Source organism: Hakea prostrata, chromosome 2, assembly GCF_041222555.1.
Source record: "Hakea prostrata isolate BN-2017 chromosome 2, UWA_Hpros_2, whole genome shotgun sequence".
Lineage (NCBI taxonomy): Eukaryota > Viridiplantae > Streptophyta > Magnoliopsida > Proteales > Proteaceae > Hakea > Hakea prostrata.
Window position 1 is genome coordinate 69,320,029 of NC_142601.1, and position 25,188 is coordinate 69,345,216.

The following is a 25,188-nucleotide window of genomic DNA, read 5'->3' on the forward strand; positions in this document are numbered from 1 at the left end:
ATGAAATTACAAGAGAAAGAAATAAATTTTAATAGGCATGGCTTGCCTCAACGAGAAGCCCTAGTCTTGCAGAGACATATGAACTAAAAGATAAAGAAAGAACCTCGGATGCTGGCTTTTTATTGAAGGGTTTATAAGACATAAAGCACAAATGTGCTAGGATTTGCAAGATGAGGAGTTCTGTTGGATATCCGGTTGATCTTAAACAAAGATGATTGTTCTAAATAAAGAAACCAGTCTCTCTGCTTTAAAGAATGATCTCCCCTGAAAAATCAACATTTCTTTGTTGAAATAAGGGTTGTTGTTTAATAGATTCATTGTGACAGCAACTGTATTCTCCTGAATTTAAATGTGAAAAAAGTGACATTAGATTTAAGAGATGGCATATAGGTTTTAATTTCAAATCTTAATATTCAATTAACTCACAAATTAAAACAAATCCAATATATATATATATATATACTTTTTTTTTTTTTTTGTTAAACACAAATTCACAGATTTCTCTTTTGGTCTGGGCTATAAATCTAAAATTTTTCATGATGATATCATTACTTGTCTCATGTCTGGAATATTCTGAATGGGAATGTTTGATATGGAATAGGATCACTTTGAGTTCCAGAGAAGAAAAATCATGGCTTCCATTCAACGCCTTCTATCCCCGACTCATCAGGGTTGATCTAATAAAAAACTGATCATTGAATCCGCCATATTTTAGAGCGTTAGAATTAAATTTCGCCTGTTTATGTCGGATCTATACCTAACTACTCATCTACATTTTTTTTTCTCATCCTGGGGGCTTTGGAAATGAATTTTTCATTCATCACAAAGAAGAAGAAGAAAAAAAATCCAATTATTATTCCGATGATAAAATGAATTTAAATTGCAAATTCAGTTGTCTTGGTCTAAGACTGAATTAAAAGAAAATCACTAAATTTAGAATAGAAAACAAATTTATAAGTCACCTGGTATCAGTTTCAAATTTGATTTCTTCCAATGTATCTTGTTTCATTTTCAATAGATCCTTTGTTTTGTCTAAACAATTCCACCAACATCACGGCAGGAGTTTTACGGGTTAATAAAATAACTTTTATCTTCATAAAAAAGAAAATAAAAAATTAACGATGATTTAAGTTGAACTTTTATACATAATAATGCAATATTTCACAATCATTTCATGATTTAAGTTGAACTTTTATACATAATAATGCAATATTTCACAATCATTTCATGTCAAATGAATAACGCATGTACAACATACAATACACACATTAAACAGTCAAGCAATTTGTTATTGATAAACCTCGTTCGCTCTCTCTAATTGGATGTAAGAAGAATTTATACCCAAAAAAATCGACAATTTTTCACACTTCTTATGCAAAATTCTCGTAAAAGACATGATAACTCCAACATGTCCCATTTGTGTTCATCTTCATGGTTTCGGAACTTTCTTTGCCAGAAATGTCATTTTCTCTTCTTATTTTCTTAAGCTGTGTAAGCTAAGTGGTTGATCCTCTTCCTTTCAAGTATTGCTTTCATGGGCAACACAAAATGCTGCCCAGTTGCGTGACAGCTCCTGAGTCTAGTCATGGTCGCATGGGCTTTCGTTTGCCAGCATGTGTGCAGGTTCCAGAGACCAAGCACTAACTGCGCAAGCATATGATTGTGATAGCAAAAAGAAAGCTAAAAGAGAAACTGAAACTACGCACTGATCTTAAGTTTTAGTCCAGGTTTACCATTGAAATGATAGAAAAAAGCAGTAGAGGAGCTCTCTCCGATGGCATACATTGCGACCCTAATAAACTGTTACTGTTTCCTGTACAGAGTAGATCTTCCATGGTCTCCCACTCGTCCATCCCAACATCACTTGTCACCATCAACAACACAGGGCTTGCCATGAAACTGAGTAATCTCTTCGTTGTTCTGTATGCACCTACAATGAGAAGAGTACATCAATTTTTAATCCTAAATAAATTTAGATAAAACTTGCTCATCAATGTCATTTTCTAATTGGTGACATTCTTTTATAGGTCCTAATATACAAATGATCCCATGATGAGAAAAATGCAATATTTGTTAATAAATGAGCCAATAAGCTATTGAGAAAATTTTCGAAATTCTAAACCAAAGCAAATGCAGCACTAAGCTATCTAGGTCTAAGCAATATAGCTAAATTGGATTAAAATCCAACATCCAAGCTTGATCAAGTTTACCCTGAGAGCAAATAGTTTTAGTCTAACTCTATTCCATCAGTTATTATCGTAAACAAGGAAAAGAGTACTCCATGCAGGTGGAACTAAGACTTGAGTTATCAGACATACTGAAGAATATCACAAACAATGCAGCAGATTCAAAGAATTGCAATGTGTGCATACATTCAAAGACATGAAATATCAGATTACTCACTCATTTTGCCTTCAAATTAGAGGAAATAAAAGACTGATGAAAGAAATTTGTAAAGAACCATACCTCTATGCCGTTTACTGCTGAAGTTTAGGCGTATTACATCGGGCATGTATCCCTGCAAGAGGAGATGAAGAAATTTAGTATGTGTTTGATAACATTTCTATGTTAGGAGCACAGTTCTTTGTGGAAAACACTTTGTGGTGTTTCCTTGCTTAAAAAAATGTTTCTAGAAATATTTTGTGCGTTTGATAAACACGTTCCAAGAACATTTCTTGAACATTTTCACAACAGGAACATGTTTATAAAACATATTCTCTAAAAAATATGTTCTTGTGGAATTTCCCTTAACAAGTAGTAATAAATAAAAAAATGATATTATCATCCAAATAATTACAAGGTATGACTTGTCATTGCCATCTAAAATAACATATTTTTACATTATAAAGATGCTTCACCCGAAATTAAACATGAAATAATTCAAATTGAAACGTAGTAGCAAAATGATCGACAATTGCACTTCCACCAACATTTTACAAGTAGTTTTTTTTTTATCATTAAAAACACAATCTAGTTGAAATCAGTCTCCATCTATCTTCAAACCTAACTAGATAAGACCATTACGAATTCAAGATTTTCTTTGATAGCTGCAAGTTTCTTCTTGTATCTCTCCACACTTCATAGTCAAGAATTCAACCTATAAAAAAGGTGCTGAGAGAGCCCCACTAAGAATTAAAACTAATATAATTCATCACTAGTTAGTATGAGATTAGCTGAAGAAATATATCATGCCAATTGAAAAGGAGCACCTGAAACTAAGGAAATAATTACAACCTTCAATATTAGGGGTCTTAGGTCTTGCATGAGAGCACAATTCAGCAGGCAACGAGTAAAGCAACACTTCATGATAATCTGAAATAGAATTCAGATTTTCACCATGAAGTTTCTAGCCATCTGTTTGATGATAATAGTTATAAAGTATGAGTAGGATGATATAGTTCACAAACTGATTTAAAGTTCTAATTCTAGCTGCATTTTTTAAGCTGGGTTCAATTGGCCTACATGGCTATCCCTATGGGACTAGGGACTTGCTATCTCAAGGCTCAAGGTCTAGTTGTTTCTTCATCACATGAATGTACTCCTTAGTCCTTGCTCAATTTACATCACAAACCATACAAATGGTCCTTTTTTGGGGGAGAAGACTTCAGAACATGCATGAAGTGACCAAGTTTAGAAGCAAAGCAGGGTAATTCTTCTTTTTTTAGGTACAAGGTCATTTGTATTAATTAGAGAAAAAAAATGAAAATGCTACACAAAGAGGACCATATAGGAAACTAGCAGAAAGCCAAAACAAGTTTTCAGGAAATACCACAGATAACACAATCAACTAAACCGAATTCGAAGGAAAGAAGAACAATCTCAAAAGCCAAAAGAAAAATCAACGAAGGGAAGGAAGTAAGACGCATATAGCACTATAATGAATCACTCATTTACAAGGCAAATGACACACAGCAAAAAATCACGCAATGGCTTGTGGAGGAGGGTTAGTGACAGAGCATTGGATTACAGAAAATGGGCTGAAATGCAACGTCTGCAACCATCAAACCCCAACCCATCATCGGACCATTATTCCCAACTGTACAATGTACAGCAGTCTCTCTCATCAATATACTAAACTATCCACTCCAAAAGGAAAACACTACCATGGTAGCACTACCGTCCAGTGATAGAATACAGAAAATGGGCCATATTGCAACATCTGCAACCATCAGACCAACACATCCTATGCAGTCCGAAATCACAACTAAAAATTACAGAAGTTGGGCTTTATGCAGTAGTACGACTGTCCAGTGATTTTCAAAGTCAGAAAGAGATCATGAGAGAAAAAGAAGACGTATGAAGAAAAAGGGTCATTGGAGCTACCTTGTGGAGGAATCTCAAGAGTTGCCGAGAGGAAGAGACAACCTCAGCCATTGGAGTAGGGAAAATGTCTTAAAGAGTTCCTCTTCAAGTGGGTTGGGGCTTTTTTTTATTGGGAACACTTATGGTTGAATTTGTTTCTGAAACAGTAGAACATGTCTGAGATGTTTTGTAAAAACTGTTTTTTGAGTGAGATTTACAATCAGTTTGTTTTTCGTACACATAAAAACAAATCGATTCATCAAACACAATTTAGTTGTTTTTTGTTCCCACTGCACATGGAAACACAAAAACCATTTTCCAGAAGAGTTATCAAACGCCTCCATAGACTGTGAAGGTTCTACATTTGGTTCTGGAAACTAACAAATAGTGGATTCACAATGGTGAAGTGCGAGATGAAATGGTTCTTGAAATCACTTCTGGAAACAAAAAGCCCTAGGGTCCTGACCCACACATCAATATGAAGCAGGGTGAGAGTATTCCTAGCTTTGTTGCAACATGCCTGAATTCTCATCAGTATTACTTCAAAGACAAAAAGGATCACCTTCTAAGCCTAAGTATTCCTCAATGACTGATAAAGTACGACTATCATAAAGGAAAAGGTGAAAAGAACCCGATTTAGAGGTGCAATATCTGCACCTGAGATCCTATGAACAATCAGTCAAACGAGTGAACAGAGAGAGAAATAGAGACCATGGTGGTGGCTTACCTTTGGCTTCCTGCATCTCAGTCAAACATGTGTTCCCAAACGGTAAAACATGATGTTTTTGTCTTCAGAGACTCAAACCGATCATTCTTGATCTGGAACTATCTCTGTGAGCCAAAAAGAAGATTGGCATGCCACATGTGTTCTGCTCAGTATGCTTCCAGGGAACGAGAAATCAATAAACATGCTCCTGGAGACAATTACCAGCTGCAGCCTAATATCCCACCTCCAACAAATACAAGAAACATGGGAGGGTACGTCTACATGAAATCAACATCCTCCTCCTGTAGCTCGAGAATGATGGTAGCAAGGGCAAGTCTATAGGATGTCGATCTCAGATTCCTAACCAATACATAAATCTCCTGCCTCCTTCGCTTCTTTGGCATCTTATCCCATTGTTCTCCTCTCAACAAAGCAAGCTGGGTTGCCTCACATAGAGCCTCTGCTACTGGTTTTCCACTGCAAAACAGAACAATCTAATAAATAACTTAATTCATCTAAGCTACAGCCATGCTGAATTTATTTGAACGTAGTTCTCCAAATGGACCATGCAAGTTCCTTCAAATGTTCTCTTTAAAAAATGTACTAGGACAATGCATAATATAGCCAAACAATGATAGTATCAAAATGAAGTATGAATAATGTAGACAAAGTCTCAGCTGGAATTTCTGTTAAGATATGGAACAGCAACACACTTGCTGATCAAGCCATACAAGGGTGAAGAGTTTTTTTTTTGGATGAATAAATAATTAAATTAAACAAAACACCAAAATACAAGAAGGATCCGAAAGGAAGAGGATCTGAGAGAGGAATGGAATTGGGAGTTGAGCCCCCAGGAGACAACAATGAGCTTGTTCTTTGATAAATCAACAACCCGGGGATGGGGAATAGAGGTCATCCTAGCAGAAACATCAAAGTGGATAGCATTCCAAATCAAGTCAATAGAACGGGATTTGGACGATTAACACCAAAGATTATGCTCCCACCACATATGGTGGATCATGACACAAAAAACAAGTCTACCAATCCGGTCACAAATAGAGGTACCTGAAAAGTTACTCAAAACCCAAGAGCAATCACAATCAAACCCAACTGTGCAACGAGACCAGGGCCAAATGGAAGCAAGGGCTTTTCTCCAGGGAGAACTAGAGACAGCGCAACAGAAGAACAGATGCTCAATACCATTCCAGCAAGGGTGAAGAGTTGAGGTCACCAGATATGCAAGTCCCCAATTTATGCAGGGAAAACTTTGACAAACACATAATAAAACAGTATACAGATCCTCCAGGGGGAATCAAGGAAAACTCGACAAAATAAAAATAAAAAACAACTTAGAGCTCGAAGCACTTGGACGATGACTGATCAAAACTTTAACTTGACAGAAAGTGCAAGAGGAAAAAAAATATACTAACATACCTTCCATAGACAAAACCAGTTGTCACAAATCCAACAGGCCATCTGTAAGACTCCCTGTCCACGGGTTCATATGGTATTTGAAGATTCCATTTGCCACAAGGTTCTTTCTTGAAGTAAGATCTCAATGACGACTGGGAGATTTGAAGTCTTGCATCTGTGTCAGATCTACATCACTCAAATACATGGATTCTTATCAGGGAAGAATAGCATAAAAAAACTTCAGAATATTTCAAGTTTTGTGAATTTGGGAGACCAGTTCCAGGCTTCCAGCTAGCCTAACTATGATTTAAGAATAAATGGTAAGGAAGTAAAAGAAAACTGGGCCTTTTGAAGCCAATGAAAATCATCAGCCTGTTAACATGCCTTACAGCATCAACTTCCTTCATTTCGTGAATGTACGAATGTTCTCCAAGGAACCACAAACTATTGGTTTCATCAAAAAAGTTTAGGCCCAAAAAAGCCCATAAGGACATAACTATTGTCTTAAATGAAAAGGAATAATGTTTACCACAAAAGAATGAGAGACTCCATCAAAGAACCATCAAGAAGCAAATATGGTGACCATGATAAAGAATTCTTTATTATAAATATGTAATTAATCAAAAGTACAAAAGGATTATTTGAAATCTCCCCCAAGGCACAGACAAGAAGACTCAATGTAAAAGACATGCACATTATGAGTCAAACTCGGCCCTCAAGGGCCTAAAATTCTTTCACAATGCCTAAAGTTCTTGAAACAATAACAACAACAACAAGACTTGTCCCAAAATGGGGTCGGCTACATGGATCCTTTCCTCCCAATCAGCTCTATTTAAAGCATATGCTTTCTCACCACTTCTCCCCTAGTTCTTCTAATTCCTTCAATCTGGATTAAATCACTTCTGCGTACAGGGGCATTTAAGGGTCTTAATAATAGTCTAAAGCCCTTAAAATGAACCACAATTAGCCTCATGGGTCTGAAACTCTTACATGACTTAATGGAAGTCAATTACGTCATAAAATTTCTGGCGACCACTAGAAACATAATATCTTTATAGTCCTACCTAGAAAATAAAATGGAATGGGAAACAGTTTGTTACTCAACACCAACTGGAATAACTAAAGCTTGAAGTATCAACTAACCTGGATGTAAATAACTCTAAATCACTGAGATGAGGTGCACAAACAACAGCACCCTCCTCGAAAACGCCTTCCTTGTAAGCATGGAGATGAACTCTAAGGAAACATAGTTTCTGGTCAAGAGGTGGGAGGATTGCAGGGGTCAGCACAAATTCACCTTCATATTTCATCACCTCAGGGAGAACTTTTCCATCCTTTAGAGCAGCAGGGTATAATGGCAGACTACCACCATGGACAGCATTCAAGTAGCCATTCAATTCACAAGATGTCCTTGCAACAAATCCTTCAAGAGATGAACCCTGCTCCTCGCTTCCAAATGTAGATTCACACTTTCTATCATCTAAATCTGGAACCAGTTCTCCACATAAATGTAGATTCTGAATATCATTGATTTTAGTGGATTTAAACTTGACTGTCAACTTGACACAACACCAAGGTGGGGTAGTCGGAACATTGACAGGCCTCATGGCAACAGGTCGGAGTTCCATTTTTTTGTCAGCAGTTGCTGCCTCAGAAATCATGAAGCATGTATAGGCCTTACAATCGGGAAAATCATAAGGGAAGGAGGGCAAGCCAACCTGCAGAAGGGAACAGCATTACCAACTTGGAACAAAGAGGTAACAATTAAAGCCTGTAAAAGCTTCAGTTATATGCACTTACATCACATGCAATCCAACGCTTTTCTCTAAGGCCAACCACATGAGCCCCATGGGAGATAAGAGGCACCCAAAAGGCCTTAACCCAACTTAATGGGAGAATGATAGACCATCTGGAGGAGGGGGAATCAAAATGGTGAAAAAATAAATCAAAATTTCAGTAAAATTGTGGTGCTTCGATATCACACTTGACTTTTGTTTGTGAAACCCAAATGAAGTAAAATCACATCCATGAAATAAAAAATTATAAAAGAAAATAAGAAAACAATGCTTAGTGTACATGTGGAAAGGGGTGGGAACATGTAACTAAGAACAGAGGAATGGAAATCATATTGCTAACTCAAAATGGTAAGAAGACAAGAATGTAACACTACACATATACTACCAATCTAAATTTCCTTCACAATTTTCCTTCTCTGTCTCTCATTTACCAAGACAAAATAGACAAATGAGCTGTAATAGAGTATGAGCTCAGCCTTTGCAAGAAAACTTTGGGATTTCTACCCAAAGTAGGCACACTCATATTCAACCCTTGTCTTCATCCAGGCAGCCAGTTTTAACTGTCACAGCTAGTGACAATCCCTATTTAGAACAGGCAGCTGGCAGACATTGGGTTAAATGAATCGCAACATTGAGCATTCAGGGGACCACATTCACTCCATTACGTTAATACTAAATTGAATCAGCACAAAGTTCATTGGTAAACCAAAATAAGAAAAAAAAAATTATAAGAAGTTGTCTTAGGCATAGGAGAAAATTACTTTACCCTATACAAGAATCTTTTAACAGCAAAATAGGACAAGATCTAGAGAACTGCCCCATCTCCTCAGTAGTTACTATCTCAGACAGTGAATTATCAAGGTTAAAGAAAGTCAACCGCTGGTTATGTTTTTCCATGCAAAGAACACTGTCATTGAGTGGACGACTCATCCCATTGCCAGTTTCCCACAAATCCTTGCTGTCAGAGAAGAAACAACAATTTTCTTCAGGTTCTGAACACAATGATGAGAGTATCTCTTTGCTGTTGATTGAAAATCCAGTTGATGTAGCTAGACACTTAGAAGCATCCTTTAATACATCATCCTGGAAACTACCAGGTGCTGCCTCTGAAACATGTTCAGTCTTTTTCATTGGCAGATCACGAGGATCATGTACGGTCAAAGATAAAACTGCATGAGAAGGAACGTGCTGCATAAGCTCAAGGATGATATTCTTCTGAAGTTGAGAGTCTGTCACAGCCTCTAGAGCCGAGCCTTTCCTCAATGAGAGGTGAGCCTCTGCAATACTGCAAAGAATGTCAATTTCGCACCTATTTGCATCTTGATTTAGTATGATAAGAAATATGCCATACATTTGGAAAATGCAACTCACCTAGTAGTAAGATGTAATGTCTTCAGAAGAACCTGCATTGCCTTGGACCCCATAACTTCTAATTTTCCCATTTGACCTTCACGTGAAAAACAGCTAACAGGATTGCCAGTCTCATCCATCTGTAACATAAAAGTGCTACAAATTTTATAATATTAAAGAAGCATATAACAAAAATTGTCAAACCATCGAACTAGTAGACAACTTAGCACTGAATGGTAGAAAATATTTAATTTCCCCTTGCTTTAAGTATCATAATTAGATTTAAAAGGTCCAGAATGGAAGAAACTAACAAACAATTGCCATGTAAGAAAACAAATGTAGGCAGTAAATCAGAGATTGCATCTGCTTGACCATACCAATTTTTGACAGGCAAATCTCAGGGCATCATATCCCTCAACAAAGGCTGCAGCATGTATCCATATCCATAGCTGACGTACTGAAGATCTACAAGAACCATTCTGTGACTTGCCAACTCCACCAGAGGTAAGGTCCTCTACATCAAGCTTTTGCCTACTTGATGGCCGCCAAATGTAGGTCACTGGGGCAACTGGTCGAGAATTTAGTACCCCAATATGGTGAAGCTGCAATAGGCAGCAAGAACAAAACAAACTGTTTATCATTCTCATCAAAGAAGTATGACAGAAGCAGATCACATTGTCCTCATCAAAAGACACTTACCATTGCCCTTCCATGGCTAACCCCAGAAAGTACAGTACGGGATACTTCTTCTAGAAGAAGAGATGGAGCTGGCACCAAGACCATTCTTAAAATTGATAGCAATGAATCCTGAGAGAAAGATAATAATACCACCAAAAAAAAAAAAATTCAATGCATTACAGAATCTATCAGACCACTTGTATCATGAACCTACAACATAGTGCATTTGTCACTCAAACAAGAGAAAGAAGAAGCAATCATAATACATTAAACACTAAAATCAGAACCCATTTTAACACAACATACAGAACAGAATCATTGGCAAGTCAAAAGATGGATGTGCCTACTTCTGGACCCTCCAATTGAACAGCGGAATAGTAGCTTGCATCATGTAGGAGTGCTCCATGTTTGAACCGCTTTAACAGAGCCCTTGATCCTCTTCCCCTACATCACATAAATCATAATGAATAAAGAAATAAATGGTTTGCGTGAATTTCCAATAGAATATAATCATTGGTGCAGGCCTATAACCATAAAGGTAATAATATAGTTTCACCTTGTAATGTGAATGTAATGGCACCAAAAACATCCCTATTATCAGAATAGACGAAGAACCATTTCGGGTTCTTGTTCTCAAGTTTGTTTGGGTTCTTATTCTCGAGTTTGCGACAAATAGCACTAATATATAATCTAAAATTCATTGCACAACTTGATGGCAGATGAACTAAAACTTATTATCTACTCATCAAGTTAATTTCAATTTCCTTTAAAACTTTGTAACTGAAAAGGAGAATATGGTATTGTGGTAGGCATTACCTTCCTTGCAATCCCAAAGGAAGATAGAAGCCCCACCGCTTTGTCATAGAAAACCGCTTCGCATGCCACAGATGAGTCCTCAACCTTTTCGTTCCATCCCCCGTAGTACAAAAGCCAGACTCGGGATTCTTCGTAAGTTCGTGTCTCCTTCGAACTCTACGCGGAACCTTCTCCTGATCAATCTCAGACGACGACGCCTTGTTGCTATCAAGTTGCCCTCTTTTTCGCTTGTTTTTCGATTTATTCTTCGTGACCCGATTATCATGACCGGTTGTTCTTCTTCTCTTGTCACGGCGAGAGCGGAAATCATTGTTTAGTCGATTTGAAACAATCGAGTGCAGGGCTTCAAGCTCAGGTGCTCGCGACTCCGCAAATTTCTTCACGTTTACAGTCCGAGGATACGGACTAACAGATGTTTGAAGCCGTTTGCCTCCCTCAGCAGCCATTAAATGACCAAAGAACTCAAATTGAACTTACAAGCGGAGCTATTAGATTAGAAACGGCTAGTAGTCAAACAGACCCTACAAGCAAGCTTACTTTTCACTAAGCCGTAGAAGAAACAACACCAACTTTCAACCAAGAAATAACTCTGAAGTTCTCGAGACATCAATCTGAAAAAAACACGAAATAATAGGGTATGGGAATGAGATTTAAAATCGAGTATGAGATTTTACGAACCGGGGTTTAGGGTTTTGTTTGATCCAGAGAAGTGTGGGCTGATTTTGTAAATTTAATAATCTCAAAGGTGGATAATAGTAATATTTAGAATTTCGATATAACGATTTTTTTTGGTAGAAAATTTTAATATAACGATTTATCAATTAAATCTGGACCGTTCATTATCTCCACAGTCTCCGGCGCGGAGCAAAAATCCCCGAAGCCCACAAGCCCAAAATACAAGCAAGTTGTATGGGCTATCGAACTGTTTGGAACTGGGCCCACGAATTGTGGGCTGGCTCATATTGTACTATTAACGGAAGCCCAAATTCCTAAAAAAAGAGAAGAAGAGAGACGTAGGAGAAAAAGAATGGAGCTCAGAAGACCGAGAAAAAGGAGTGGCTTTCGCAGTTTCCACTCTTGTCAGCTCTTAGATTCTTCATTAAAAAATTAAAAAATAAAGGGAAGTTATCTAGTGGCGCAAGCAAATGGAGAACAAGCTTTTACATAACAGATACCTTCTGAGATTCCGATCTAAGCGCTGAAATGCACCAAAAATATGTTTTAAGTGGGCCACCACTAGCGTTACAGCCAGGAATCACAACGCGTATTCGATATTTACCGGGCTCTTACCACTGTGCAAGCTCAAGGTTTGTGTTTCTCCCTTCGTACGTTCCTTAGAAGTAGCGAGTTTGTTCAAGATTTTAAGCGGTAGCAGAAGAGTTCATAGCCGTAATGGAGAAGGCGAGAAAGAAAGTGCTTCTCTTCTCCTGCGTAGAGTCTGAAGACCTTGCCCGGAAAGTAGCTGCTCAATCCGATTGTATACAACTTCAGTCCATAAATTGGAGGTTTGATTTTCTCTCTCTCTCTTTTATTTTGTGTTTTCGTCTTTTGATGAATTTTCCTTTTTACGGATGAACAATCTATGTCAATGCTTCTGATAATTTGGGTTCTCTCCCCCTCCCCGGGAAAAGGAAAAGAAAATAGAGTCTATATGGGATGTTTGATCCTCACGGTAGATTAGTAAGCATATGGTGAAATTGTTTTTTAGGTACGGGAGTTGGGTTCGTATTGCATTGGCCTTTTAGGGCTATTCCTAGTTTAGGTTTGTGCTGTTTCTCTTCTTGTTGTTTTACTTTTACCTTATGGTAGAAGAGTGACTTTATTCTTAAATCAGTGACTTGTTTAGTTGTTTGACAGTTCTTTTCTTTAATGCGAACCAGACTATATTAATCTTTTTTCTATTATTATTTTTGTTGGGTATTCCGCAGTTTCTACATTATAGATCTTTCATGTAGTTTTCATGCATATTTCACTTTTTGGTTGTCTAGTCGGCGCGCCTCGGGGGGTTTAGCAAGAAAGTGAATGTCAGCACATATCTTGAACCATCATTAGTCATTTTCTTCTTTTGTGCCCTTGCTGTTGATTTTACTATTTGTTCCTTTCCATAATTTTGTTCTTCATGGAAGGCCTTCATAACTTATGTCGGGTGTTATTCCTTGCAATTTATTTGCATTTTAGTAGCTTAACTGATTCATCGTGGTTCTTTATTTGAAAATTTCACCACCCAGTGTACGATCCTTCCAATTTTACTCTCTGACTTTGTCCTGAAAGATGGGGCTAGGGCCAGAGGGTGGGATCTTGGACCAGTTTTTCACATTTGCAAAATGTGATTTTAGTGGTCATTGGCTTCTCCTGTTTCTTGGGGGACTGAAAGTAAGATGGTGACAATCATTACTGTTAAAGATGAAATGGTGATTGGCCTGAAAGACTGAATTGATTGTCTATTCTGATAAGCAAAATGAAATAAACAAAAAAGTTGGCGGTCTGACAGTTTGAATGATTTGATAAACAATCCAACCATAAGAGTGATTGAACTGAAGATCTTGTTTTTTTAAGTCCCCACTGAAAATCCCAAGTATAAATGTGCAAATACTCATTTTTCATGTTCACTGGAAGCTTTTGCCCAGCAACAAGAGCTCATGTTTTTGGATATAGCAGTGTGATTTCTTCTGGTGGCTGCTTTCAGTATTTAAGGGCAACATTTGATGCCTTTCTCTACATGTCTCAGGAGCTTTGATGATGGATTCCCAAACCTTTTCATTAATAATGCACAGGATATCCGAGGTCAGCATGTTGCTTTCATGGCATCTTTCAGCTCCCCAGCTGTTATCTTTGAGCAGCTTTCTGTCATATTTGCACTTCCGCGGCTGTTTGTTGCTTCCTTTACATTGGTTTTACCATTCTTTCCTACTGGTTCTTTTGAGCGCATGGAAGAGGAAGGAGATGTTGCTACTGCATTTACGATGGCTCGAATATTGTCAAATATACCCATATCAAGGGGTGGTCCAACTAGTCTAGTCATCTACGATATACATGCTCTACAGGTTTTCTATTTTCCCATCATATAAATTGGAGTTGCTTAAAGTATGCATTATATTCTTCCAGAAGCAAGCATGCTTCTTCTGATTTGATTGTTATATTTTTCTTTACTGAATTATTCTAGTTTAGTTGGTTGACCTCTAGTAGTGTTTATCTATTCCCCGTTGTCAAGATTGTTTTAGTTGCATCTGCACCATATGCCACCATTTAGGTAATAGATTGGCTTCATGATTACAAGTTCACAGTTCCACTTCTGAAGCATCCTTCAGTTAAAGCAAGGGAAAGAAAAAAGAAAAATCTTCCTAGACAATGCTATTCAACAGAAAACAATTTACTTTACTTCATTAATGAAAAGTTGTGAATTGATATGGCCAAAAACGGAAAACAAATCAGTATCTTTAAGTTTACAGATTCATCTAAAAGATAAGATGGGGAAAAAACTAATGCTTTAGTTTCAGTTAATAGTTTGTTCTTAATCTTTAGGCATTCAAAATACTTATAATGCGAGGAAGGACCTTTACAAAGGTGGTTCTCTGGCTTATCCTCAGAGTCGCTGTCTTTTTCAAGAAATCCCAACTTTAGAAGCATCCCCGCTCAACAAAGATTCCAAGGTTTTCAGTCACTGAGATTCTTTGATATACAATATTTTATATTGTAGGTTTTGAGGCTTCATCCGGATGGCACCTAGGCGTTCAGCCTCTTTTTATATCTTATGCTCTGCTTTTACATTTTTTTTTTTATGAATTGCTTTTACATATTGGTATTCTCATAGTCATCGTTACTACCATATTAGCTCATAAAGTCATATACCATTATTACCTATTGAGTGCCCATTTCAATATGTGAAAAATGTAAAGATCCAACTAATTCTTCTCTGCATATCTGGAATTTTGAATTTGTGGTGTTTTTGTATTTTTTCCCCCCTTTATCTAAGGAGTTGAACCCTTGAGTTAACTACACATGAATAACCGGCACTTTCTTGTTGCTAGTTGAGTTGAGACTCTCTCTCTTCTGCCTAATCTAAAGCAATAGCCAATGAGTTTATGATGCACAACTCAGCAGGTTTTAACTTGTTCCAGTTGATAGAATGTAGTGCTCCTGCTCTAGGGAGCCATACTACATCTTGGACAACTGATGGCTAGGTCCATATTGATAATAATCTGTACAAGCATTTTGTCCGTGTTTTAGTTGCAGCAGTTCTCTATGATGTTGGAGCATGTTTATGGTGCTTTATTTTTTGTACTTGTATAAGCATGAATGCATATCCCAACTCTATACATATTCTTGAGCTGAGAATTTTTCTTCCTTGATTTCTCCAGGAAAGGTTTTATTTTGGTGATCATGTTTTGCCTTGTTTTGAAACTGGGATACCTTTGTTGAAACAACGTCTACATGAGCTCCCTGACGCTAATAATGTGAGTGAATTCAAACCTAACTCATGTGGATGTGTTCATTATCCTTCTGAAAATATGTTCATTTTGTTATTATGGTTATCATCTTTGTGTGGTTGGCTGTCAGATTGTCTGTTATCAGTGTTATGTTGGAAAGTTTATCTTAGCCCGACATCAAATTCTTGTCCTGTCCTTGATATTTTCTTTTTGTCCATATCTTCCAGATCTGCATTGCATTTCCAGATGATGGAGCATGGAAAAGATTCTACAAGCAATTGCAGCACTTTCCCATGGTTACATTCTTTCCTTGATGATACTCAGTCTGCTTAAATATTATTTAATGCGTTTTGAACTTGGGTCTTTGATGTTGTCAAATGGCAGGTTGTGTGCACCAAGGTTCGTGAAGGTGATAAGAGGATAGTGCGCCTCAAGGAGGGAAACCCAGCTGGTCACCACGTAGTTATTGTTGATGACTTGGTGCAGTCAGGGGGAACCCTCATTGAGTGCCAGGTATCTTCTGAAACAGCCCTTCCCATATCTTCCACTTAACTGGGGAAAATCCTTGTGATTTCTGTTTCTAGTTTTCCACAATTTCTCAATTCAGTCAAAGTTCATTTCAATAGTTCAATGTGCTACCAACTTTACTTTGGAACTAGAACCTGTTGGTGAAAGCCTAGGACCTGTTTGATAATGCACCAAGTCCTTTTGCTTCGAGAAACTCTAGAAACAGTTTTGAGTGACCTGGAAGCCAAACATCTTTCTAGGTGTTTGATAAAACTCGCTTCTGGAAGCAAAAACATATCAGCTGGCGTTAGGGTTTAAGAATCAATAGCAAACAGCAAACACAATAATATGAAGATAGGATTCCTTTCGCTAAGTTAGGCACTAGGGTTTCACTAGAAATACAGAAGATGAAGAGAAACTTTGGCAATCAGTGATATAAGACCTGAATGATTTCTAGCCGTTAGAGTTGAAAAACAACGGATGGAAGACTTCTACCGTAGTATGAGAGGCTTTTAGCAAAGTTCTTATGTTTAAGATGCCAAATTCCATGAATACCCCATTCTAAAACTATTTCACTTGAACACACCCCAAAGCCCAACGTTCGCTTTGAAAAACAAATGCAATTACTTGCGTTAAAAGTGTTTCTCAAATCAGAAATTTTCATAAATTTCAATATGTTGCAAAAATCGTTAGAGACAAAATAGTTTTATCAAACAGTTTCCAGTTGATCTTTTTATTTCTTGAAGCAAGAAACACTAGAAACTGTTTTTGGCGGGTCATTAAACATGTCCTTAGATTTTGCAACCTTTTCTATTTTTCTCCAATTTATTGCAAGGAGTGGTAGGATTGCAAGTAAATGCTATAAAGTTGAACTCACTTTCTAAAAACCTGAAGCGGAGTTTGGTCACTCAAGCATGGGTTTCTTAACTTGTTAATTATTTCATGGTGTTGGAGAGACCACAACCAAGTTGATGAGGTTCCTATTAGGTACCGGTCAATGTTCTTCCATGTTTCATGTTAGTCGCATATCACAACATTTGTTATGTTTTAGTTTCATCTTAGTTTAGGTACCTCCGTTGTATTTGATGTACTCACCATCTATTCTGAGGTTATCATACACTTGAACCAGCATTATCAACCTCAGCCTTCCAAGTGAGTTAATGTGAAAATCATTTGGTCACTACAATAGATAAAAGAATACCAGAAGAAATGAATAGCTCAGGTTATATTGGCGTTCACAATTTCTTCTTCTTTTTTATCAGTTACCAAGTAGTAACTTTTACAGGCTGGGAATTGTCAGCTAGATATATAGAGGAGATTCCCTTGGAGCCGTATATGGTGTTTCAAGAACTTCCATGTCTAGTGGTCCATATAACTCATGGACTCTGCATCCACTTGGTTATGTCTAGTGGTCCGTATAACTCATGTTTGATGGGAGTAATTGACATTCTTTTTGGATGAGTAGTAGTAATCAACGTTTAGTTGTTCATATTACATGTTTTAGACACTACGGCTTGCAGGATCGTTGGTTTTGAACATATTAGATCCAAGTTGTTGCAATTTATTGTCATCATCAATTGGAAAAGGGTGGTTTTTTTTCTCTTCTTTTTTCCACTTTTGCCCTGTTTCTTCTGGTTTTTAATTTTATTTTTCAGTACTTCTTGTTTTTAATTCGAGTCAGTTCTGAAATAATTACTTCATCTGACCATTTATTTGAACATATATACAGTGCCTATTTAGTTTCATGTGATTCTAACTTATCTGTAGCATAGCTGATGATTGTGTTCATGGTTTCCACTGTGGCACTACTAGAAAGTTTTGGCTGCTCATGGTGCTGCAAAAGTTAGTGCTTATGTCACCCACGCTGTATTTCCTAAGCGATCGTTTGAGCGTTTTATTCATAAAGACAATGGTAAGAGTAAGACTCAAACCTGCTCATACTTGTGCTGTTTAAAGTTTTCTGTTTCTAACTTTCCATGCAATTCCTGCTCTCAGAGGCCTCAGAGAAACCATTCACCTACTTCTGGATCACGGATTCGTGCCCCCTTACCGTGAAGGCCATAGCAAATAAAGCACCTTTTGAAGTTCTGAGTCTTGCAGGATCCATTGCAGAAGCCCTTCAAATCTAAGTTGAATATAAAAGGACCCTTTAGTAATGGTTGAGCTTGATCTGATGTTGACTTATAGAGGGCGGGAGGCAAATTGCCTTCACCATCTTTCGAGGAGTTTATTACTGACAAGTTAGTGTTACATTTTTATTTAAATAAGATCCAAAAGTGATCCGTCATTATCTTCATCATGCAGACGATATTTAAAGGATGTAGTAGTTTATATGTATCACTAGTGTTGTATGTCAAACTATATATCTCTACTAAATGTATTTGTCACTGTGGAATCTTGGTCTTCAAGAGAATTTCTGTCTGTAGTTTCTTGTGGTTGAGCAGAGTACTTGAGTGCAGGTTGCTTCTTTGCTTCCTGCTGTATTGGTTTCTGGTGGAAAGGAAAGGAAAGGATGCACCTAGTGTACAAGGCTAGTACTAGCTTATTCTACTTCACTAGTCACTATTTCTGAAGGATGTTTCCAAATCAGATACCATGACAATTTAGTTATGGATATGATTTCAACTAGATATTTTCTTGTCAAACTTTTTGTTTTTTTTTTATTTTGGAACTGAGGTTCATCCGGGCCAGCTTCCGCGCACCACGATTATTTCCTCGGAAGGGGGAGTTTTATATTAATACCGCCGAGTAGGTGCGAGGAAATGTGTAAGCTTTAAAATTAAAATACAAGAAACAGGAAAGATTGTAAGAGTGGTTTTTTCTCTCTTCCTAATGAAATAGATGACTGAAAATGCACGATATACTATAGAATCTTAGTCAGAAATTTTTTATACAAGATCAATTAAGACTGATTTTTCAATATTCACTTATGGTCAAGGTCGCCATATCATTTTCTCAAAAATTAAAAGAAGATCAACCCAAGAAGAATTTGTTACATCCTTCTGAATAGCCAAAAAAAATTCATTTTGCCTTTTCTAGTTTTGAAATGTAGAGAAATTAGAGATAAGTTCTTTATGTGTTATGCTTGTATAAATGTATATTATGTACGTATGTGGTGTATATATGTGTAATCATTAATTCGGTTGATAATCACAAATAGTGTCATCATCGAACCACTTATAAGGAGTAGGGTTTTATAGGCCTAAGGGAAGAGAAATCACAAATAGTGTCGTCATCGAACCACTTATAAAGAGTAGGGTTTTATGGCCTAAGGGAAGAGACAAGGGGAAGTTCGACTTTAGTGTTGTGCAGTTAAGCAACACATTTCATCAAAATTTTGATCTCGGATGTTCAAATTCAACGATAAAATTTCGATTGACAATTATGCATGACCCACGCAAAATTATTATGTCAAAACCACATCCAAGAGAAGATTTTTCACCCCTTTTTTCCTACATCATGAACGTGTGATGATCTATTGGGCAATTTCAGAAGTTCGCTTTTAGTGGATTCGCTCACTTGCCACAAGTGCCGATGATATTTTGGGAGTAAAGATTCCTGGAAAGTTGTGAATGTTAAACAAACTTAAGTTGTGAATGTTAAACAAACTTGGTAAGTTACAACTTACAATCCGAAAATTAACGCATTCAAGAATAAGCCGAAGAGTACTTCAGAGAAAGTGCTAGAAAGGAGAGCAAGAGAAGGGCAAAACAGTGATGGCCAGCATAAGACTATCTCCATCACAACAATGGCAGCCCACAAGCAACATAGGCATCTGGAAACTACCTACCAAAACTCTTTGCATTCAATTCAACCCAACCAATAACAGCAGCAGCAATCCACCTTCAAGAAGAAACCCGTTTCTCTCCTTCGCTGTAAATCCCTCTAAAGTCCCAAATCCGGTACCCAAGAATGAGAATCAACCACCGTTAGTGGTTGTGGGCTCTGCGAATGCAGATATATATGTTGAGATTGACAGGCTCCCAAAGGAAGGAGAGACGATCTCTGCCAAGAGTGGTCAGACTCTTGCAGGAGGCAAAGGTGCTAATCAGGCTGTCTGTGCTGGAAAGCTCTCTTATCCAACTTATTTTATCGGACAGATTGGCGAGGATGCTAATGGGAAGTTGATCAAGGAGGCCTTGGAGGGTGGTAGCGTCCTCCTTGATCATCTCACTACCGTATCTGCAGCCCCAACTGGGCATGCAGTGGTGATGCTTCAGCCTAATGGGCAGAATTCCATTATCATTGTTGGGGGTGCCAACACTTCTTGCTGGCCCGACAAGCTCTCCGATGAAGATTTGCAAGCGGTGAGAAATGCTGGGGTTGTTCTGCTTCAGAGGGAAATTCCCGATTCTGTCAATATTCAAGTTGCGAAGGTATAACTTTCTCCTTTCATCGCAATTATCTGGTTTTCTGGGTAGCCCGATTCCGTATTACTTTTGGGGCAAAATTGCTACTTTACGTTGATTGAATTAGTGTTTAGTTCTTGTTATTGATCAAAACGGGCTCTTGATTTTCCATTTTATCATCTTTCGAATGTCAGATTCAATTAAGGGGGGGAAAATACTGTAAACTGGTACTGTTGTGTACTTCTCCTAATAAACTTCTGCCTTGTTACCATCTTACGGAATTAGTAATATGTTTTGAGCCTTTTTGCTTATAAATTCCAAGATTGAGACTTGGGAGGCTCCAGAGGGAGGTAACACTGATTAAAGTTAGCGTTATTGAGAAAAATGACTGGCTCTTTTAGGATCATTGGATGCATCCTCGTGGATTATAATCAAGAAAAAAGCAGTGAATTTTAGTGCTAATGATTTGGTTTTAGTGCCCTAGTGCTGTCTAAGTGCTGGAATTCGGTGTGTGTGTCAAAGGCAGACCGATTGCATCAATGCCATACCTAGTTGGATTGAGTGCGGATAACTTAGAAGAATCATAAGCATACCTCCACCAAGTTTCACTGCTTAATTGCATTGGCTAATCACCAATAGTAGCTACACTGAACAAAACATGTGCTTCATTTTTGAATTGTGAAGGAAACAAAACGTTATTTGCTTTACTTCCTTTCCCACTAGATCTGGAACCTAGGATCAACAGTGATGCATAAACTGAAGTTCTCACCTTGACTCACATTATGTATTTGACCCACATGTGCCAAACATTCTTCAAGGGAGATTACAATGCATATGATTTGAAATGCAACTGAACTCAACTAAAATGAGCAAAACCAGATCCTTAGATTCTAGAGATTTCTTGGGACAAGTGTATTTACATGACAAAATCAAATTGATATCTATTGTATTTCATTTGGATATTATTCTTTTCTTTCTATTTTAGCCTCATCTAATTAGGATTAGCTAGTTATTGAATTTCACCCATAGAATCCTCGTTCCTGTCCTTCCAGTTTCTAGATTTATTCTGCTGATTGGTTCTTTCAATAATTCAGTGCCTAGCTTCTCTTATTGGCCCATTATATTTTGGATTCTAATCCATTACCCACATTGGAAAGTTTCCTTTTTATGAAGGATGAGATTTGTTAATGAGTTACTCAATGCCAGGGTGTTGACACAGTCGTGTGTTTTTGCAGTTATTTGTATTTTCACATTATGTTGTTTTCTACGTTGGTGGTGTTGTCAGCTGGAGCATTTCTTGTTTTAAAATATTGACACAATAGTAGTGAGACAATGCATCAAGAACAGTTAGCACTTGGCCATCAACTGGATCAATTATGCAATCATACATCTTCTGCTTTGATTGCATGTAAAATAAGATCCTGGACATCTCTCTGTGGGGCTACTATTTGGGACTAGCCTGGCTAGGAGATCACATGAGTCTCGTGCCATTCCATTCCATGATGCACGAATTCTGAGTTGGAGACTAAGCCTTACCTGGTTCACTCAACAGTGTTGGAACCCAAAAAATGATATGATATTCCAGAGTTGTAGCCTACAAAGAGTTCATACTTCTTTTATGATAATTTAAACTGTAACTGTTGTTCTTAGAAAAGGGACCACTACACAAACCAGGTTATGCATAGGTAGTGATAGGTCCAGAGCTGAACTATTTTTTACCCTAGTGTTCAAGAGTTCAGATTGGTGAACCCAACCCTTTATTTTATTTCTGCTTCATAGCTACAATCTATGCTTGAATGCTTCCTCACTGATTACTCCAGATCAACAATGGACAATTTTTTATTTTATTTTGTGGGAGTGGGGCATGGGAGCCAATGCACAGAAGCACCCTTATGTTGGCTAGGACATCTAGATATAAAGTTTGATTATTTTGTAGCCTAGAATTCAGAGTTATGTTTGGTGAAAATTCACAATTGCGTCGTTGGTCGGAGCGTGGATGCTATTTGAAGCAAACTCTTGTATCTTCATTCAGAGGATAGTTGTCATGGCTTATGATTGAGTGCTTAGTTCATATTTGGTCTGAACACTTACCAGCTGCATATTCAGCTTTTCCTGCAGCTGGTATTTGGTTGAATTTCTTCCTTTTTCTGCCCCCCCGGGGGGGGGGGGAAGAGGGGGACGTAAAACTGTCAATTAGTATGGGAAGATCTTCACATGGCTCAATATCACCATCTGTTGACTTAACTGATATAGCTGACTTCATCAATGCTCTGTCATTCAGTTGTGCCGTCTATTCATTCTATAATATCAGCTTACCACCAAAACCTTGGTGCAATACTGCAACACAAGGTTTCTCCATTGTGACCAAGTGGTCATGGTTTCTAGTATCTGGAAACAGTCTCTTCTTGAGGGAGGGGTTGAGGCTGCATATATTTGGACCCTCCCCAGACCCTGTAGTGGCAGGAGCCTCATGCACTGGTGAAACTATATGAACAGATTGAGATTCGTTTTGCTGTAGTTCAAATTTGTTCTTGCAATAGTTTACTGTTGTGAAAGCCTTCAGTCTTGGGCATACTGCATTTGTCTCAAAATATGAACAATACTCATGTTAACACCTTTAAAATGCCCTTAATCTCTGAAGAAAATTTTGCTAATTTTCATTTGTTTCATTTGAAGCTGATGCATTCTTCACTTTTCTGAATCTTCAGGTTGCAAGGGAAGTAGGTGTTCCTGTCATTTTGGATGTTGGCGGAATGGAGGGACCAATTCCTGTAGAACTTCTAAATTATGTGGAAATACTCAGCCCCAATGAAACTGAACTTGCACGTTTGACTGGAATGCCGACAGATAATTTCGACCAAATAAGCCAAGCTGTGGCAAAATGTCAAGAAATAGTGAGTTTTTGGTAACAACTGCATTGTTTACACTTTAGTTATCTCGACATGGGTGCAGATATCTTTTCCCCCATATATTTGAAATGTTCGAAATATACTTATATATCATTTCAAGCTTATGGATAGTATCAACAATATCATGGGATATATTGCCTGGATCCCTCCAAATGGGAGTGCTATCCTTGCCTAGCACAGATATGATGCCCTATGCTGGCCATTGGAACTTTTCCTGTAAAGAAATATGCCTGTATTCTCATTTCTAATATGTTGTACCATTAATAGTTTAATTTGTTGTGTTTGTCCATTCTTGAAGAGTTAAATGTGTGGTGTACCCGGCTAGAATGGTATGCAAGCCACGCTATCTGTAGCATGGTATGCTTTGGTTGCTTTGAAGCCTAACTAAATTAATAACTGTATATGAGTGCTTCCACCTTTTGGGTAAAATTAGTACTTCCATTTATTGGAAGTGTTGGTTTTCGAGTATAGATGTTGAAATCTTATTCTTTCAAACTTTTCGAGTGTAGATGTTGAAATCTTATTCTTTCAAACTTTGTTTCAAATACTCTTTCCGGGAAGTGCAGGACTTAAAATTTTCAGAACATATTCCTGATCTATGTTCTGTTTGCTTGAACTTGCACATCTGCAAGTCAAATGGTTCAGTACACGACTTCACCAATTGTACCTTGTTGGTTAACTGAGGTTAAATGACTGGTAACTTCTCGCCTGTTATCCCATGGCATTTTATTCAAGTCTTGTGGGTTTGTTCAGTTTCATATGACAGTTTGTCCTTCATATGGTATTCATCTTAGTCCAAAAGTGAAGGCTTTCTGTTAAATGATATTACCTAGCTTGGCAACATTAGGTCATTAATACCACAATTGATATCTATGGTTGAAATATGAAACTTTGGCTATGCCTTTCATCTGTAACACGTTTGCTTAAATATAACCATTGCTTAAAAAAAATTTCAGGGAATCAAGCAGGTCTTAGTAAAACTTGGCGAAAAAGGGTCAGCTCTATTTGTAGAAGGGGAAGAGCCAATAAAACAACCAATAATCTCAGCTTCAAGAGTTCTGGACACAACTGGTGCTGGTGATACCTTTACCGCAGCTTTTGCCGTGGCTCTTGTGGAGGGCAGGTCAAAAAAGGAGTGCATGAGATTTGCTGGTACGCATACTGTTGTCTATGTCCGTGCTGCTTTTTTCCTTTTGTTTCTTCCACTTCTCTTTTCATGACAGTTGGGTGACATTGCAGCTGCAGCGGCTTCTCTTTGCGTTCAAGTGAAGGGAGCGATTCCAAGCATGCCAAATAGGAAAGTTGTTCAAGAGCTTCTTCAATCTCTCTGAGGATGATTATTCTGCTCTAGGGCAAGCATGTACCAGTCATTCAAATAGGAAAATGCAGAGAAATAAGAGGTGAATTTCAGTTGAAATACTGAACAGTTGCAAAGTAGTTCTCAATCTTGTGATTTCCCATGGAGAATTTGGTGAATTCCATGCTAATGTTTGTTTCTTATGGTAGTGTCAGTATATTTTATCATAGTATGACCAGTATGATTTGGGCACAAGTATCCAGTTCACATAATTTTTTTTTCCCAGATACTCCATCATATATATTTCTTCATGTTAAAGACAAATGCTGGATCACCACCGCAGGCAAAGAATTTCTTCTCTTTTTTTTTTTTTTTTTTTTTGAAGGCTGATACTTTACCTCCCTGCTGACTAGATGGATAGCTGATTGGGGTTCTATCGATTTTTTTGTTTTCATTTATCGACTTTGGTAGGGATTTTAGATCAGTTCTGATTTTGACTTACCAGTTTGCCTTTAACTGATTTCATAAAATCAAAATCAAACCGGTTTGAAGGTTTTGCTTGGCTCTTGAATTTGATTGATTTGGACTGCAAATTGATCACCGTAAATGCTAGCACACAGAACAAGAAGATGCTAAGC

General features: G+C 37.6%; 3 protein-coding genes across 4 annotated transcripts; 2 read left to right on the top strand and 1 right to left on the bottom strand.

Moving 5' to 3' along the window:
- Positions 1-1,223: 1,223 nt before the first annotated feature.
- Positions 1,224-11,762, bottom strand: POP1 (ribonuclease Ps). Of its 2 annotated transcripts, XM_089146334.1 has the most exons (13): positions 11,062-11,762; positions 10,593-10,689; positions 10,267-10,374; positions 9,945-10,169; positions 9,589-9,707; positions 8,984-9,502; positions 8,222-8,330; positions 7,565-8,139; positions 6,443-6,607; positions 5,030-5,485; positions 2,467-2,518; positions 1,734-1,930; positions 1,224-1,644 (listed from the first exon to the last, which is right to left on the bottom strand). In XM_089146334.1, the coding sequence occupies exons 1-10, from the start codon at positions 11,505-11,507 to the stop codon at positions 5,287-5,289; spliced, it is 2,562 nt and encodes an 853-aa protein (XP_089002460.1). In that variant the 5' UTR covers positions 11,508-11,762; the 3' UTR covers positions 1,224-1,644; positions 1,734-1,930; positions 2,467-2,518; positions 5,030-5,286. The 2 variants fall into 2 exon arrangements, with proteins under 2 accessions (XP_089002460.1, XP_089002459.1); XM_089146333.1 differs by having other exon boundaries at positions 1,224-1,930.
- Positions 11,763-12,435: 673 nt separating this feature from the next.
- On the top strand, positions 12,436-18,578 carry LOC149026094 (Phosphoribosyltransferase family protein). Its single transcript, XM_089146335.1, has 7 exons — positions 12,436-12,566; positions 13,790-14,105; positions 15,420-15,515; positions 15,716-15,784; positions 15,873-16,001; positions 17,808-17,907; positions 17,991-18,578. Exons 1-7 carry the CDS (start codon positions 12,454-12,456, stop codon positions 18,122-18,124), a joined length of 957 nt encoding a protein of 318 aa, XP_089002461.1. The 5' UTR covers positions 12,436-12,453; the 3' UTR covers positions 18,125-18,578.
- Positions 18,579-19,327: 749 nt separating this feature from the next.
- Positions 19,328-24,912, top strand: LOC149026095 (pfkB-like carbohydrate kinase family protein). Its single transcript, XM_089146336.1, has 4 exons — positions 19,328-20,371; positions 23,053-23,238; positions 24,210-24,405; positions 24,493-24,912. The coding sequence occupies exons 1-4, from the start codon at positions 19,712-19,714 to the stop codon at positions 24,582-24,584; spliced, it is 1,134 nt and encodes a 377-aa protein (XP_089002462.1). The 5' UTR covers positions 19,328-19,711; the 3' UTR covers positions 24,585-24,912.
- Positions 24,913-25,188: the final 276 nt, after the last annotated feature.

Bases quoted from the DNA above. Each gene is read 5' to 3' on its own strand.
- LOC149026095 (XM_089146336.1), top strand. From the start codon at position 19,712: ATGGCCAGCATAAGACTATCTCCATCACAACAATGGCAGCCCACAAGC. The intron at 20,372-23,052 runs GTATAACTTTCT...CTGAATCTTCAG, and splicing joins TCAATATTCAAGTTGCGAAG to GTTGCAAGGGAAGTAGGTGT. The intron at 24,406-24,492 runs GTACGCATACTG...GTGACATTGCAG, and splicing joins GGAGTGCATGAGATTTGCTG to CTGCAGCGGCTTCTCTTTGC.
- POP1 (XM_089146334.1), bottom strand. From the start codon at position 11,507: ATGGCTGCTGAGGGAGGCAAACGGCTTCAAACATCTGTTAGTCCGTAT. The intron at 10,170-10,266 runs GTAAGTGTCTTT...TGCCTATTGCAG, and splicing joins TTAGCCATGGAAGGGCAATG to CTTCACCATATTGGGGTACT. The intron at 9,708-9,944 runs GTATGGTCAAGC...TTTATGTTACAG, and splicing joins GATTTGCCTGTCAAAAATTG to ATGGATGAGACTGGCAATCC.
- LOC149026094 (XM_089146335.1), top strand. From the start codon at position 12,454: ATGGAGAAGGCGAGAAAGAAAGTGCTTCTCTTCTCCTGCGTAGAGTCT. The intron at 12,567-13,789 runs GTTTGATTTTCT...TACATGTCTCAG, and splicing joins CTTCAGTCCATAAATTGGAG to GAGCTTTGATGATGGATTCC. The intron at 16,002-17,807 runs GTATCTTCTGAA...TGGCACTACTAG, and splicing joins GAACCCTCATTGAGTGCCAG to AAAGTTTTGGCTGCTCATGG.